The following is a 16,902-nucleotide window of genomic DNA, read 5'->3' as shown; positions in this document are numbered from 1 at the left end:
TAGTAATTTCTATTACTTTTTTATTTTGCAAAATATGATTCCAGCCAGACTCATTTATAGTTTCAATTATAGTTTATTTTTTATTACAATTATTTTTGTTGTTGTTTTTTGGCAGTGTTTACGGGTTCCTTCCCCTCCAAATAGTGTCAGTTTTTTTTATTTTCAAGACCGCTTTCCCCCGTCTGTTTCTTTTTAATCATGCTAATGTACTGGCTACCTAAACAACCTCAGCAGGCTAGGACCCCACTCCCCCCCGTCTGCTTCTTTGTAATCAGGCTAATGTATTGGCCACCTAAACAACCCCAGCAGGCAAGGACCCCGCCTTCTCTCCGGCAATCATGACGCCAGGAAGCTACGAATCCGGCTTCTGTAAGGAAAATTAAGCCTTCTTTTTGCATATTACCCACGTTTAAACTACTATTCACCCCCTGGTTTCAAAGATAAAATATTTATCTCGTTTTAATTGCACTGCGTGCCGATAAAACAGCCTAAATTGGGTAGTCGAGTGTTCGATAAGAATCCAAGTGCTAATCTGTGGCTGGTTTTAAGGTTTAACCCGTTACGATATGTTGCTCCTTGATTATCATTACATAAAACACCTTTAAAAACATAAAAATGTGATTTCTCTCACTATATTGGTGCTAATAATGCCATAACTCTGGCTTGTCAAAGTGACGACGGAACGTACAAGCTATGCGTTCATTGGCCGACGCGGCCACGCTGAGGGCTCCTATTGGTTAGAAGCTTTACTTTTTTTAGTTTACAAGCGGAACTGCTGGTGAGCCCACACCATTATTGCTGTTGTATTAAGTCACTAATGTCTAAACTATTCCACAAAGTGCAGGTTTTTGTTCCAACTGACCCAGCACAGACCCAGGGGTGTCAAACTAGTTTTCAAAGGGTCGCAGTGGGTGCAGGTTTTCATTTAAACTGAACAAAAAAAGCTACCTTTTGCATGTGTAACCAATTGATTGCAGTCAGGTGCTACTCATTTTAGAAGGCACCTCATTGATTAAAGCAGGGGTCGGGAACCTTTTTGATGGAAAGAGCCATAAACAATTCTTATTTTTTTAAATGTTAATCCTTGAGAGCCATGCTCCGAATTTAAAAGTCAACATACATGAAAATGTGTGCCTTTTTTTGGTCACTTCACCACTTTTAAAGTACAAAAAGTATTTGAATTCTTTTGACAACATTGTTACGTTGTTGCTAATCAATGAGTATCAATGAGAAAATCCATGCAAAAGAGTGTAATGGAAAAAAAATGATTATAAGGCGCTGGGGTAGTGTCAATGCCATAATACCAACGTAACGCTCCTATTCCTGCGCTTTCTCACCAGCAGTTTCCATAGTTTACCTCACAGGTTAGTGGAGAGCCATATGCACCCATCAAAAGAGCCATATGTGGCTCCCGGGCCATAGGTTCCCTACCCCTGGGTTAAAGTGTCGGCACTGGATCGGTTGGAAAAAAGTCGGTCAGTCATTTCTAGTGATGTTTTATGTTGCTAATTCCTATGTCATGGTGCAGGCTGGATGATGTGGCTCCTGTTGACATCACTGTTGTCCACCCTGGTCTCTGTTTCCGGCGGAGGGGCCGACTCCAAGGCGGTCACCACCACCCTCACGGCCAAGTGGGCCGACACACCTCTGCTCTTGGAGGCCAGGTCTGACGACAAACATCGGCGTGGTCACCTTAAACGTTCACGAATGCTCAATTGGAAATGTGCCGTGCCTCGTCTTTTAGTGAATTCCTAGCCGAGGAGAGCCAGGAGAAGTTTTGGGACTTTGTCGAGGACAATCAGGACTTTGACGATGGTGAGCTCAAATGATTGACTTAAAAATGCACGACGACTTTTGTTGAATATGTAGGTTGATTAAATTTTGAGAAATCGGTTTCTTCTCCCAGCCGACACGGACCAGGCCTACTACGCGTCGATCGTGGAGAAAGCGGGCACCTTGCTCAGCTCCATCCAAGTGAACATGCTCAAGTTCGCTCTTTCCCTCAGAGCCTACTCGGCAACAGTGCACTCCTTCCAGCAGGTGGGATCAATTTCATTTTGTTGATTGTTTTAGTTGGCGTTTCATAATCTGTCTTTGCATCAAGATTGCATCGAATGAGCCTCCACCTGCAGGCTGCTCGGCCTTTTTTAGCGTCCATGGAGAGAAGACATGCGATCCTGACATGTTGGATGGCCTCCTTGAAACGGCTGTGAAACGGTAATAAGAAATCTAAGCTGTTATCAACGCCAGGACCTCTGATAATATTTTTTTTCCTTCTCAGGCCAAAGCCTTATCTTTTCAAGGGTGATCATAAATATCCCGGATCAAAGCCAGACACTCCCGTTATTATCCTGTACGCCGAGTTGGGGAAGGCGGATTTTCATGAAGTGCACCGAGCCGCTGTGGACAAAGTCGGGGAAGGCCTGGCGACTTATGTGCTTCGTCATTATGTTGCGGTGGGTGTGGCACATGTTTATTGCAAATTATTGCCGTTAAAGCAGATTCAATGGCAATGTGTTCATGGACTTTTGAGGACAGCCTGTAATATTTTTCTGACTTTATCAAGATGTTTTCCCATTTTATATAAAGGTTCTAAAAACGTTGCAAAAATCTACGTGTTATCTTGGTTTAAAATGGGTTAAGTTCATCCAAGTTCTCTTATCTTTATTGCACAAAAGAACAACAAAAATAGTTTTTAAAACCATCATATTCTCTTTTGTTATAAAGTAAGGTAACATAGTTACTTTCATGTTTGAATAAGGAGGAAAGTAATCTATTTACTTATTCACAGAAAGTTTAAGTTTTAAATTTGAAACAAAAAGTATCCTGATAATTATCGATATCGACGGATAATTATTTTTATTGTGATAACAATTTTTGTCATATCGCCCAGCTCTAATTAAAGGGTATTCATAAAAAATGTTTTTTTTTTTTTTGCCAAATTAGATGTTGGCTCAAAAATGAATCCTGTTTTTTTTTTAGATCATTTAATAAACTAGCAATTGGTCAATGTTTCCATTGTCTATTGCCTTTCCCGATAGAATCCAAGCGCAAAGCGGGTCTCTCTTTCTGGCTACGGAGTGGAGTTGGCCATCAAAAGCCAAGAATACAAGGCCAAGGATGACACCCAAGTCCAAGGTACGCAAACCCACAAACCACAATGTAAGCCCAGAGCTTTTAGTTCATCGATTGTGCTTTCAGGGGCGGAAGTGAACGCCACAATGATCAGGGAGAACGATCCGCTGGACGAGGTCCAAGGATTCCTCTTCGGTCGACTCAAGTGAGTCCAAAAAACTCGTTGCTACATAGTCCTTCGATGCAGAACATCAGAGGCATTTTTTTTATCTCCAGGAAAACATACCCAGAACTGAAAGAACAGCTGAAGGAGTTGAGGAAACATTTAGTGGAAAGTACCAACGAAATGGCACCGCTCAAAGTCTGGGAAATGCAAGGTGGGCTTTGTTCTCACATGACCCGTATACCTCTAAATCAGGGGTGGCAAACCCATTTTTTTGTCGCGGGCCACGTCGTCGTTTCGTCTTCCAACGAGGCTGACAAAATTAATTGATTTATGAATTGACAGCTTTTCCGATTGTGATGATCGATAGTTCAGTTTTTTTTACCTAGGTCTACAATGTCTTCTGTGTCTGTGCTTGCTGCTGCAACCAAGGAAATTTCCCAAATACGGGAAAAAAATAAAGTTCTAATCAATGTTAAACATTAAAATTTGTAAAAAATCTTCAATTTGACCCTCATATTAGCAAATATTCTCTTGTGGTGAATTTTTTACACAATGTTTTAATCAGAAAAGAGGGCAAAATATTAAATCTGTCATGTCTATCAAAAAAAATATGCCTTTGTTTTATTTTTTTCCTGCCTCCATTTTTAAAAATTATTATTTATTTATTTTTTATTTTTTTACAGACCTCAGCTTCCAGACAGCCGCTCGCATCTTGGCTGCTCCATCCGTGGACGCCCTCAACGTTATGAAGGATCTCAGTCAGAACTTCCCAACCAAGGCCAGGTGAATAATAATCCGGTTTGGTAGATGATAATAAAGTAGCAATTTCAATTAAAGTTCTGGGATTTTTTTTATTTTTTTTTATTTTTTTTTAAGTCAGGCGGAAACTGCATGAATGCCCACCGTTGTTTAGGAGTGATAAAAGTTCCTTTTGGTCTCCCCCTTTTGCAGGTCAATCACCAAAACTGTGGTCAGCGCAGAGATCCGCAGAGAGATCGCCGAAAACCAGAAGGTAGACTTTCCTACTATCTACTAGTCGTCACACTGCTAAAAGAAATGAAAGCCTGAATCGACAACAGGATTAAAAAAAGAGTTTATATCTCTCCTATGGCTTAGTTTTTCAAAGGAACGCTGGGTCTGCATCCGGGCGACTCGGCCCTGTTCATCAATGGGCTGCACATCGATCTGGACTCACAAGACATTTTCAGGTAGTCTCACTCAATATGAACCAGATAAGCTGCTATTTAAAAAAAATATATATACCTCCTTTTTCACCGTACCGTGCCCCTTTTTTCGTCGCCGTTTAAAAGGTAGAAATTATACCTTGTAGGTTCCAACTGTTACTGTCATACAACTTTAATTAACTTGTGTTAAGACATGAAAATTTGATTCATCATCATCCAACACTTTATTTTTGTTGTTGTTGTTTTGTTTTTTTGGGCGAAAGCCCAAGCAAAGAACAGTAAAGATATTTAAACTATAGCTCGAGCCAATATTTTTTTAAGGTGTTTAAGGCAGATATGCAGCCATGTAAATACTGTGGAAAAACTAATGGCAAAAAAAATGTTCTCTGCAGTACAGAGCACAAGTTTGAACAAACTTTATTTGTAGGTGTTTATTCATTTTCATGACTATTCAGTACCTAGCAAAAAAAAAGGTGAAATAAGAAAAATCCTCTTTATATATTCTAGTTTCTTATGAATTAGCCATGCTTTTTTTTGGCTTTCTCTCGATGAGCTTCAAGAGTTTAAATGCTTTTCACTGTACGTCTTATCAGCGTTAATTAGTGGAATTTATTTGGTTGCTTTTGGAGAAGCGTGTCCAAACGTTATGTCTATGCATGTACATCTTTTTTAATTCCGCTTTCTCTGCCTAACCACATTGTCGCCGGCCCTCAGCGTGTTTGAAGTGCTGCGAAGCGAGGCCCGGGTGATGGAGGGTTTACGCTCGCTGCTCATCGATACGCCGTACATCCACGACATCCTCCGACTCAACGTACAGCCGTCGGACTCGGACTACGCCGTCGACATCCGCAGCGCCGCCATCAGCGTAAGAGGGACCGAAAAAAATGGAAAGAAATGTGCATATGCACCGGGTAATTTTGCTCCCTGCGTTTTTTAGTGGATCAACAACTTGGAGACGGACCACCGGTACAGCTCCTGGCCTTACAACGTCCAGGAACTACTCAGACCCACTTTCCCCGGAGTGATTAGGCAGATCCGCAAAAACTTTCACAATCTGGTGGGACGCTAACCAAGCACAACGTATTCAAAATGAAAAGAGAAAATATAAACACGGCTTTTTTGCTTTTTTGTAGGTGATCATCCTGGATCCGACTCAGGAGAGCGCCGTTGAGTTGTTGAGTGTTGCCGAGATGTTCTATTCCAACAACATCCCACTCAGGTTTGTGCCTTGAAGGTGGCCACCAATGGAGCCAAAAATATGTATTCATTTTGCAGGATCATATTCATATTTTGGTGCAATCTTTGGGGGCTGAATAAAAATGTACAGTCATACCTCTACTTAGGAAATTAATTGGTTCCAGAACTTTTTTTGTAACTTGAATATTTCGTAAGCAGATCAGTACTTTATATGTAAATTCCGTAATTTGTGCCACGGTCCTCAAAAATGACCAACTCAACCGTTTAAAATGATCAGTGTCCCAATTTTGTATGGAAAATGCGAGAAACAGACAAAATTAAAGAAAGTTCTAAAAAAATTATCTGTTAATGTAATTAAATGAATAACAAGCATGCATAAACTTGTTCTATTTGTGCAGTAGTACAGTACGGTAAGGAAGTACGGTAAGGAAGAAGCTAACGTTTGCACACGTTGTTTGGACAATTTAATAATAAAATAACAAATACAGGAAATGCATTTACATTCAGAAGGATTTCGTATCCTGAAAAATTCATACCTAGAGGCATTCGTAAGTAGAGGTACGACTATAGTTTAACATTCATCTTACGTTGAATAACTGCAATGTCCACTGGCATGTCCCCCAATGTTTAAGCTATTGTAAAATAAGGAAAGTTGGTCATTTTTTTTAGGCATGTTTATATTTACTAGGCTGTGAATGACCTCCGCTTCTTCAGAGAATGTTTTCTTTTTGTAGGATCGGGCTGATATTTGTGGTGTCGGATGAAAATGACATCGACGGAATGCAGGACGCGGGTGTGGCCCTGTTGCGGGCGTACAACTACATCAGCGACGAGGTGGACAGCCACAGTGCTTTCGAAGCGGTTATCTCTGTAAGTCCAATCGCAATCATATGCCCTTTGTTGTCATTTCATCTCTCTTTACATAATTTCTTCCTTTAAGATGTTCAACCACGTCCCTCAAGGTGGGCGGCTTACTGTCGCCAACGTGGTTAAAGTTCTGGAGAAGAAATTCCCCTACGTGGAGATCAGCAGTGTCCTGGGAGCCGACTCACCCTATGACACCAACAGAAAGGTTAGATGTGCTTTTTAGTTTTTTTTAAATGCCATCTTCAAATCAACATCTGCGCACGTTGACAGGAAGGACGGGCCTACTATGAGCAAACGGGGGTGGGCCCATTGCCGGTGGTCATGTACAACGGGATTCCGTACCAGCGCGAGCAACTGGAGCCGGACGAGCTGGAAACCATCACCATGCAAAAAATCCTGGAGACCACCTCCTTCTACCAGAGGGCCGTCTACCTGGTCAGTTGGGGGACATACGCCAAGTATAGGAACATACCAAGGGACTATTTAGCATCCAATTAGCGTTAGCATGCATGTTTTTGGGAGGTGGGAGGAAACCGGAGAACTTGCTTGCCCTTGTGTCGTCGTCAATGGCAGAAAATTAGTTAATACTTCATAATAAGTTTAATAAAGTAGTAAGTTGTGTGGTTTAAGCCTTGATGGGACACTCAATCATAATTTATTAGCTTCTTTTGATAGGACTAGATGTCCAAATATATTTTTAGTGGGATCGTTGGTGGGCTTCACCTAAATTTATACTTGACTCCCCATTTTTTAGTACAAGTGCATGAAAGTGGGAAATTGTCTCGTGTAAAACCGTCGGGAGTCGAAGCATAATTGAGAAAATGTTTGCTAATGAAGTCTCCTAACGACTGGTTTTAATCTCCGCTGTGCTGACTTGCAGTCGACTAATGAGGTCCAATGCTGAGCTAACAGTCAGGGGCCCGCTGCCTATTGGCTGACAACAAAAGGAACAAAACAATGACATTTCTAGTTTGAAGCCAAATTGAATAGAACATCGCTGCCGAGGGAAAAGGCTTTTATGCTTTTTTTAAGTTCAGCACAAGTCATGTTAATTTTTCATTGTATTTTTTTCTTAGGGCGAACTGGCGACCGATCACGACGTAGTGGATTTCATCATGAACCAGCCCAACGTGGTCCCTCGCATCAACTCCCGAGTGCTGTCCACCAGCAGATCCTACCTGGACCTCTCCGACAGCAGTCAGTCAGTCCGTTTCCGTTCGCCGTTTGACGAAGCGCGTCCAATTTTTGTCTCTTTCGCCCTTAGACAACCATTTTGTGGACGACTACGCTCGCTTCTCCACTCTGGGAACGCGGGAGAAGAGCACGGCCGTGGCCAACAGCATTAATTACATGACCAAGAAAGGTCAGCGCTTCAAAACAAGGGTTGTTCAGGGGTGCTTAAGCTCTGCTCGAGCGAACGGGATTCCGTCACCTCCAAGCCTGAATGCTGTTCATTTAGTCATCCTTCGCTCGAGTTAATTTGTTTACATGGGTGAGCTAGATATGGCCTGCCGGCCACAAATAGGCTGCAGAATTGTTTAATTCTGTCCACAAACGTCACTTTGATCATTTCAAGTTTTAATTTTACTGGGGAAAAAATACATACAGTAATTTCGTGCATACATTTTGTAGCGTTTTTTAAAATGAACTCATTTACTTGCAATCAGTTTGAACTGGGATTCCCAGTTCCAATGAATTGGACATCTTTCGTTGGCCATTAATTGGGTCATTATTATTTTATCATATTCTGCTAAAAGTCCTATTTTATCCCCTTTGTGTTTTTACTAAATAGTTGTAATGTCAGCTAACTGATTGAAGACCCACTGCGCTATTTTAAGACACTTATTTTTATCTGATTCATAATTGATCGAATTAAGACTCATTAAATAGCTTGAATAATTTTGAACACATTTTATAGAATTGAATTAATTGGTGTAATTAAATAACGTATTGTCTTTTTTTATTTTTAAGTTTAGCCCTTAGCTAAATCCAAGATGGCACGTCAAAGCAATGTACGTCTAACTTGATCTTCTTCCTGTGCCAAATAGACGACGGCTACATCCGACCCGTGACCTTCTGGGTGGTGGGAGACTTTGACACGCCTTCGGGACGCAGCCTCCTCTACGATGCCATCCGGCACATGGTGACCTCGTCTTTTTATCCCGACGTTTCCCCGTCGAATTCAATTAAATCTGTCATGAATGCAAAAATCTGAGCTAGATGTATTTCATCGTGTACAGAAAAGCAGCAACAACGTGCGCTTGGGCACCGTCAGCAACCCGTCGGGCGACCTGTCGGCCGAGTCGAGCCGCGTGACGCGCGCCATCTGGGCCGCCATGCAAACGCAGTCGGCCAACAACGCGAAAAATTTCATCACCAAGATGGCCAAAGAGGAAACGGCGGCGGCACTGAAGAAAGGAACCGACATCGCCGAGTTTGCTGTTGGGGTGAGTTGAGCTTGCGTATATATAACAACTTTTCACAATAGTAAAGACAAACATTATTATACATGTAAATAAGAAAAAAAATAGGGCTGTCAAAGGATCACATGACCCAAAATATGTGCATAAATTAAACTGCTCATAAAAATAAACAATGAGGCGAATTGTAACCAATACTACATAAAAAAAAAGAATTGGTAAAAGCAATGAAGCGACAAGAATTTCAACTTGATTGAAAACGTTGTCTCGCAACCCGCGTGGTGAGTAATGCATTCTTAAAATTGGAAATAGAGCCTTTCAATGAAAGCTTATTCTTGTGTCTTATGGGTACCTCACGACTGGCAAAGTTGGGTTTTACCATTTATAGAATACCCAAACACTCCAACATCGCAGTTCCAACTCCCGAATTTTTTTCTCCACTCAGGGGATGGACATGACGGCCTTCGAGAGCGCATACGAGAGCGGCAAATTTGACTTCCTGCTCTCCCACGCCGCCTATTGCCGAGACGTGCTGAAACTGAAGAAGGGCCAGAGGGCCGTCATCAGCAACGGACGGGTAGGGCGCTTATTTTCTCTCCCGCGTCTGCCCCCCCCCCCACCTGACGCGCTTTTCCGCGGGTGTCCTTCCGCTCGCAGATCATCGGGCCCCTGGAGGAGGATGAGGTGTTCAATCAGGACGACTTCCTGCTGCTGGAGAGCATCATCCTCAAGACGTCGGGCGAACGCATCAAAAACAAAGTGCAGCAGTTTGGCATCGAGGAGGACAGGTATTTGCCATCAGGGTGGGCACTTTGGAATCAAAGTCCATCATTATAGGGCTGATGCAACAGCAACAACAACAGCAGCAAAAATATATATATTTAAATGATTATTTTCAATATTGAAATGAAAATAATAAAAATATTATTACAGTGCTTATTTTTTATTTTTTGTATGAAGTCTCATCGCAAAGAATTATAGAAATAGTCACATTTCAATAATACAAAAAAACATTAAGTAAGATTAAACACAAAATTAAATGTTTAGCTTGTCCCACTCTTGAGTAAAAAGCTTGTTGTTGACTACTTATTTATTTATTGATTATTTATTGGGGCACTTTGTGGTGAAAGCTTTAAATCAAATCATTATAATAATGACAATAAAGCATTCAATTCAACTGTTCGAAATGCTATTAATAAGCTGCTGTTGTGTCACATACACACGCATTGTACTTTTTCTCCCCTTATTACTTGTATTATAATTTGGCGCTCAAAACAAACACCATTGCGCTTCCGAAGGCACCATTTCAAACTCTTGCAGAGTCCATTGAACGCACCATCGTTTTACTTGCTCCCAGAAAAGACAACTTTCCTAAATACCTTGTTTTTCCCAGCCACAAAAGCCATCACTTTAAAAGCTACCCATTTTTGTCTCAGGGCCAGCGACCTGGTAATGAAGGTGGACGCTCTGCTCTCGTCTCAGCCCAAAGGAGAAGCGCGCATGGACTACGACTTTGCCGGCGAACGCCACAGGCGAGATTGACCCAGGACACCGCCGACCATCGAAAATCCCGCCGCCAACCACACGGTTTCTTTTCTCTCGCCATCAGTGCGGTGAAGATCCGTCCCAAGGAAGGCGACGTGTATTTCGACGTCGTCGCCGTTGTGGACCCCGTGACGCGGGACACTCAGAAACTGGCTCCGTTCCTGATGGTAGGTCCATCCACGCACAACCTTCTTCTCTACTCGTGTCCTACAGATGTCCTTCCTTCTTCTTCCCTTTTTAGATTCTAAAACAACTCGTCAACGTCAACATGCGCGTCTTCATGAACTGCCAGTCCAAACTGTCCGACATGCCCCTGAAGAGGTACCGAGACGAGCGAGGCTTCCGGCCGAGAAGGGTCTTCCAGTTCCCTCGCTAATTTGTCTATCCCCTTCCCCACGCTCCCAGTTTTTACCGCTACGTCCTGGAGGCGGAGGTGGCTTTTCAGGCGGGTGGCGGCTTCTCTCCCGGTCCCATGGCGCAGTTCTTAGACATGCCCCAGTCACCGCTCTTCACGCTGAACCTCAACCCTCCCGAGGGTTGGATGGTGGAGTCGGTACGCACTCGCTACGACCTGGACAACATCTACTTGGAGGAGGTAATGATACTATTTGGCCAAAATATGGGGCGGGAGATTGAGGGGAAAAATGGAAATTGACCATGAAGAGGCTCTTTGCTGCCTTTTTATTTTTATTTATTTTTTGCAGGCAGTGTATTGTTACCGTATTTTCTCACATAAGCCGAATTTGTAACTCAAAAAAATTATGACCGAATCAAGGGTACGGCTTATATGCGCACAAATTAGACTTGACATGCACAAAACGCCATAACGCAAGACAATGCGTAATTTATTTCAAAATGGAGAAAAGATAAACTGATAAAATGTTTAAGAAAATATATTTTGAGGTCTATGAATGAAATTCAGGGGGGAAAAAAACTTATCTTGCATAAAACGTGAAAAAACTCTTGCCTGCCATTGCTCGCTCAGGGCGCCGCCATCGTACCTAGGGACGACAAACTAGACCGCTACGGACACACTTCCTGGTTGTACTGCTCACATGACTTCCTTTTTAAAAATTTGTCTACGTGTAGGCAACACACTTTCTGAATGCAATCCAGTAATTAATTTATGCAGTATCTCATAAATACCTCATGCGATGATTTTTCTTAAGGTTTTCCCTTTTTAAAGTAACACATTTGTACTCCCTATTAAAACTATGAATTTGGAGGTGAAAATGGTGAATCAGGAGTCTTATACGAGAAATTGTAAACATTTAATGCAATTTCAAGGGTATGGCTTATACGCGGAGGCGGCTAATATGCGAGAAAATACGGTAATATTGTGCTCAGCGGATGACCCATAAATATCTTCATTGCTCACGGGACAGGTGGAGAATGTGGTAGCGGCGCAGTACGAGCTGGAGCACCTCCTCCTGGAGGGTCACTGTTTCGACGTCAGCTCGGGCCAGCCGCCGCGTGGCCTCCAGTTCACGCTGGGCACCGCCTCCGAGCCCGTCATCGTGGACACCATCGTCATGGCCAATCTGGTAGGTGGGCGCGTGGCCTCCCTCCCTCACTCCCTGCCTCGCTTACCCATTAAATGTTTTCCATCGTGCCGCCCAGGGTTACTTCCAACTCAAGGCCAACCCGGGAGCCTGGAACCTGAAGCTGAGGAAAGGCAGATCGGACGAAATCTATAAGATATACAGGTGGGCTTTTTTAATAAATATTTTTCAACCGGTGTTCTTTTCTGTGAGCGCTAACACATTTTGAGCAAGTGTGTAGTTGTGTATCAAGGTTATTAAAAACAAAAATAACCAATGACCGAAACCGATTGTGTCCGCACGGATCTAAAATGTATGAAAGTGCGTCAGCAACAGGACAAAATTAAATAAGTCCATTCTTTTTTCAAATTGAGTTTTATTCTTTTTGTAACCTTGCACCTGCCTGAACTAAATCACAATTTCAAGACGAGCAAATGTGAATAAAAGCTAGCGCATCCACTAAAACTACAAAAAATTAAACCACCATGAAAATCCCAAACGACGACACACTGCATTTTACATCCCAACAAACGCAAAACTTTTCCGTCGCAGTCACGACGGAACCGACTCGCCGGCGGACTCGGACGACATCATCGTGGTGCTCAACAACTTTAAGAGCCGCATCATTAAGGTCAAGGTGAGTGAGCGGGCGCGCCGTCGGAAAGCAGACGCGCGTACGATTGAGCGAGTGAATCCGCCCTCCGTCAGGTCCAGAAAAAAGCCGACAAGTTCAACGAGGAGCTGCTGAGCGACGGCAGCGCCGAGGAGAACGACAGCGGCTTCTGGAAGTCCCTGACCAGGTGAGAGCCCGGCCTCTTTCGACTCCCCTTTCTGACTCCATCTCCTCCTCAGGGGCTTCACGGGCGGCGGGAAGACGGAGGAGGCCAAGCGGGACAAGGACGACGTGATCAACATCTTCTCGGTGGCCTCGGGTCACCTGTACGAGCGCTTCCTCCGGATCATGATGCTGTCGGTCCTGAAGAACACCCGGACGCCCGTCAAGTTCTGGTTCCTCAAGAACTACCTGTCGCCCACTTTCAAGGTTGGCTCTGCTCAGAGTTTGAAGCTGGAAAGCCACCCGTCCCATCCCTGTTTGTCCGGCAGGAGTTCATCCCCCGCATGGCCCAAAAGTACGGCTTCCAATACGAGCTGGTCCAGTACAAGTGGCCCCGCTGGCTGCACCAGCAGACGGAGAAGCAGAGGATCATCTGGGGCTACAAGATCCTCTTCCTGGACGTGCTCTTCCCGCTCGCCGTGGACAAGATCCTCTTCGTGGACGCCGACCAGGTCCGTCTGTGCGTCGGACAGCGCGCCCAGGCGAGCCAATCGCCGTAACCTTCTCCCCCTCGGGGCGACGTTCAGATCGTACGGACGGACTTGAAGGAGCTGCGGGATTTCGACCTGGAGGGGGCGCCGTACGGCTACACGCCCTTCTGCGAGAGCCGGCGGGAGATGGACGGATATCGCTTCTGGAAGTCCGGCTACTGGGCCAGTCACCTGGCGGGACGCAAGTACCACATCAGGTAGAGTTTGATTCAAGCGCTTCCGATTGATTTTGTACAATGTGACGTACACAAAAAAGTCCTTATTATCTGAAATGTGAGGACAAAGAAAGAAAGAGAATTGTTTGACACGCCACGTGTGCTTTTTAGCGCCCTTTACGTGGTGGACTTGAAGAAATTCCGCAAGATCGCCGCGGGGGATCGACTCCGTGGCCAGTACCAGGGGCTCAGCCAGGACCCCAACAGTCTTTCCAACCTGGACCAGGTAAGCACCGCACTGCAGCACATTGCACAATGTGCAAAATGTTCAACTGCCTTCATTCCCAACTAAATTCCAAATTGCGCCCAAATCCAAGCCAAATTTCATGGTTTTTTTTCTTCGTCAAACTCTACGTTGTTGCCTAATTCTGCATACTTCTTTTAATATCCCGATTTTTTTTTTTATATGTACAAATAAGATGGGACACATTTGGAAATGTACAAATGTCATTGTGCCAATGGATACGAAAGGGCTTTTTTAAAAAGAGTCACGTTTTTTGGAATGAAAGTGCGTTCGCTGAATGGCGTGGCAAAAAAAGGAATGTTACGATGACGTGTAAAAACATTGAAAAAAAATGTTGTTGTTCCCCTTGCGAAAGGATCTCCCCAACAACATGATCCATCAAGTGCCCATCAAGTCTCTGCCGCAAGAGTGGTTGTGGTGCGAGACGTGGTGCGACAACGGCTCCAAGAAGAACGCCAAAACTATTGACCTGGTAAGGAAGTTTTGCTCGGGCATTTTGGCTCACCTCCTCTACATTTGGAGCTATGTTTGCGTCGCTTCAACGTGGTTTGAACACCATTTTGAAGTGGGCGTTCAACAAAAATGTGGCGCCAATGGCAGTTTTTGTGGCCACTTTGGCTGGTAAGGAGTCCATTTTGGCTCACTTATTTCTTAATAAGTTTTTGTTCATATCAATTTTTTTTTTGCCATTGGGAGCAAATTTTGTCAAATTTAAGTAAGGCCTTCTGTTTTTTTTGGGGGGGGGAACTTGGTGCACATTACATTTTGTAAATTGAAAAAAAAGTAGGGAGATACATTGTAAAATTGTAATTTAAATAAAATCATTGAAAATGAATGGCATTTTTTTATCAAAAAATAAATAAATAAATTGTCACGACTAAAGGAAATGGGGGGGGAAAAAGGAATATTACGCTTTGCGACAAGGTGTAGTCAGAGCGAGGGCGTAGAATATATATATATATATATATTTTTTTTTTTATACATTTGTAATTTTTTTTCCCTCCCGTGTTTTTAGTGCAACAACCCGATGACCAAGGAGCCCAAGCTGCAGGCGGCCGTGCGCATCGTGGCCGAGTGGAGCGACTACGACCAAGAAATCAAACGACTGCAAAAGGAAGCCGTGCGAGACAAAAGTGCACCAGGTTCTCCCAAAACAGGTACGGCTTTGATTGATTGGCACAGGTGTTAAACACGCCCACCCAGGTACATCATGCTTTGCCAGTTCCCTGATGAAAAAATCATTTACTATTTCCCTAAATTTTAACTTTAAATCATAATAATGACTTTTTCAAGCTTTAGGCATATTTGACCCTTGTCTTTTTCTTTTTAAGTAAAAACACAAAAGATCCATTTTAAAAAATAAATTTCATGTAAAAACAATAAAATTTAAATTTATTTTTGGGAAAAAAACGACATAGGTACCTAAGTCGTTTTTTTCTTAAAAAAAAAAACGACTTAGAGTTGGAAAATGGAAAAACTTTTCTTGGGCAATTTCAAAAGAAAAAAATACTAAATTTAAACTTGGTATTTTTTTCCAAAAACGACTTAGGTTCGTTCCTATGTCTTTCCCCCAAAAAACGACTTAAGTTCGTTCCTATGTCGTTTTCTCCCCCAAAAACGACTTGCGTACCTATGTCGTTTTTTCCAAAAAAGAAAAAATAACAAAGTTTAAATTTAGTAATTTTTTTCCTTTTGAAATTGCCCAAGAAAAGTTTTTCCATTTTCCAACTCAAGACTATAAATCAGTAGAAATCAGAAAATGTGGCATCCAGCATTAAAAGATGAGTTTGACGCCCCCGCTAAAAGGTGTCCCCTCTTTCAGACGCGCACACGGAGCTGTGAAGACGTCTTCTACGGACTCTGTTTCAAGAGCCTGTTTCAGCAGCCCCGCCCGCCCGCCCGCCACTTTGGCGTCCGCCCAATGCCACGCCGGCTATCCCTTTTCATTTTTCGGCACATCCGCCTCGCAGCTCTGAGGTCCCGACTTGCTCAGTGACTGCTCGCTCGCCATCTTTACCCCCCAAAAATACTTGAAGTGACCATTTCTTTGTCCATTTGGGCGCTGTGGTGGAAGGACTGTAGCTTCTTAGCCATGGCGCGCGCGTGTGTGTATGTGTAAAAATTCCATTCTTGTGGTCACTGAACAACTACAAAATGTGCGGCGTGTTCACAAGAACTAGCTGCTTACATTTTGTTAGTTTAAAGGTGCATCACCTACTTGGGGATAAGATTTGTTTTTTTCTGAATGCTGGCACGAAGGACAATGAATTGAATGATTCCTGTGAAATTTGTATTTTTTTGGTGGTGTCATATTTTTGTTTAATGAAACCTAACTAAAAATGGTTGATGTGTATTTTTTAAATGTTCATTTTACTCTCAATGTGGCACCAATCATGAAGCAAGGTAAGTTTAAAGTCACGTTGGGTCTTTCCAAATCAAACCCTACTTTTGAAACCTCTGAATCCTTAAAAGCAAATGTCTAACTTTATACTTCATTTGAAATTTGACTTAGGACTCATTTGAAACCCTAATTGTAGTTTGGAACCCCACCACCATTGTGCAACCAAGGTAGGAATGTTAACTCTAGGATTTGAACCTCACTCACTCTTCCACTTGCTCACTCTTTCACTAACTCACTCTTTCACTAACTCACTCTTACTCTTTCACTAACTTACTCTTTCGCTCACTCGCGCTTTTACTCTATTACACTTTTCACTCTTACTCTTTCACTAACTTACTCTTTCGCTCACTTGCGCTTTTACTCTATTACACTTTTCACTCTTACTCTTTCAATTGCTCACTCTTCGCTTTTACTCTTCACTCTTGCACTCACGCTTTCACTCACTTTTTTCTCTCTTGCACTCACTCTTACTCTTTCACTAACTCTTACGCTTTCACTCACTCGCGCTTTCGCTTTTACTCTCTTGCACTCTTACTCTTTCACTCACTCGCTTTTACTCAGTCTTACACTCTTACTCTTTCACTAACGCTTACTCTTTCAATCGCTCACTCTTGCTTTTGCTTTCTCTTTTCACTCTTGCACTACTCTTACACACTTTCACTTTTACTCTTTTCACGCTTGCACTCTCTTACACGCTTTCACTAACTCTTACTTTCACCCA

At 43.0% G+C, this 16,902-nt stretch overlaps 1 protein-coding gene across 1 annotated transcript; it reads left to right on the top strand.

Annotated features, from left to right (window-relative positions):
- The first annotated feature begins 228 nt into the window (after positions 1 to 228).
- uggt1 (UDP-glucose glycoprotein glucosyltransferase 1) lies at positions 229 to 16,122 on the top strand. Its single transcript, XM_077620858.1, has 39 exons — positions 229 to 369; positions 1,529 to 1,664; positions 1,745 to 1,815; positions 1,907 to 2,040; positions 2,105 to 2,217; positions 2,282 to 2,456; positions 3,042 to 3,138; positions 3,202 to 3,280; positions 3,352 to 3,452; positions 3,925 to 4,024; positions 4,193 to 4,253; positions 4,358 to 4,449; positions 5,140 to 5,290; positions 5,363 to 5,482; positions 5,559 to 5,644; positions 6,357 to 6,492; positions 6,563 to 6,694; positions 6,760 to 6,924; positions 7,566 to 7,686; positions 7,754 to 7,852; positions 8,538 to 8,632; positions 8,730 to 8,936; positions 9,355 to 9,486; positions 9,567 to 9,697; positions 10,346 to 10,441; positions 10,519 to 10,621; positions 10,696 to 10,775; positions 10,860 to 11,049; positions 11,840 to 11,998; positions 12,075 to 12,160; positions 12,548 to 12,632; positions 12,704 to 12,795; positions 12,848 to 13,037; positions 13,100 to 13,282; positions 13,358 to 13,518; positions 13,648 to 13,762; positions 14,136 to 14,252; positions 14,796 to 14,937; positions 15,603 to 16,122. Exons 1-39 carry the CDS (start codon positions 339 to 341, stop codon positions 15,620 to 15,622), a joined length of 4,584 nt encoding a protein of 1,527 aa, XP_077476984.1. The 5' UTR covers positions 229 to 338; the 3' UTR covers positions 15,623 to 16,122.
- The last annotated feature ends 780 nt before the right edge of the window (positions 16,123 to 16,902 follow it).

This window comes from Stigmatopora argus, chromosome 15 (assembly GCF_051989625.1).
Source record: "Stigmatopora argus isolate UIUO_Sarg chromosome 15, RoL_Sarg_1.0, whole genome shotgun sequence".
Lineage (NCBI taxonomy): Eukaryota > Metazoa > Chordata > Actinopteri > Syngnathiformes > Syngnathidae > Stigmatopora > Stigmatopora argus.
This window is presented reverse-complemented; position numbering and strand designations above follow the sequence as displayed.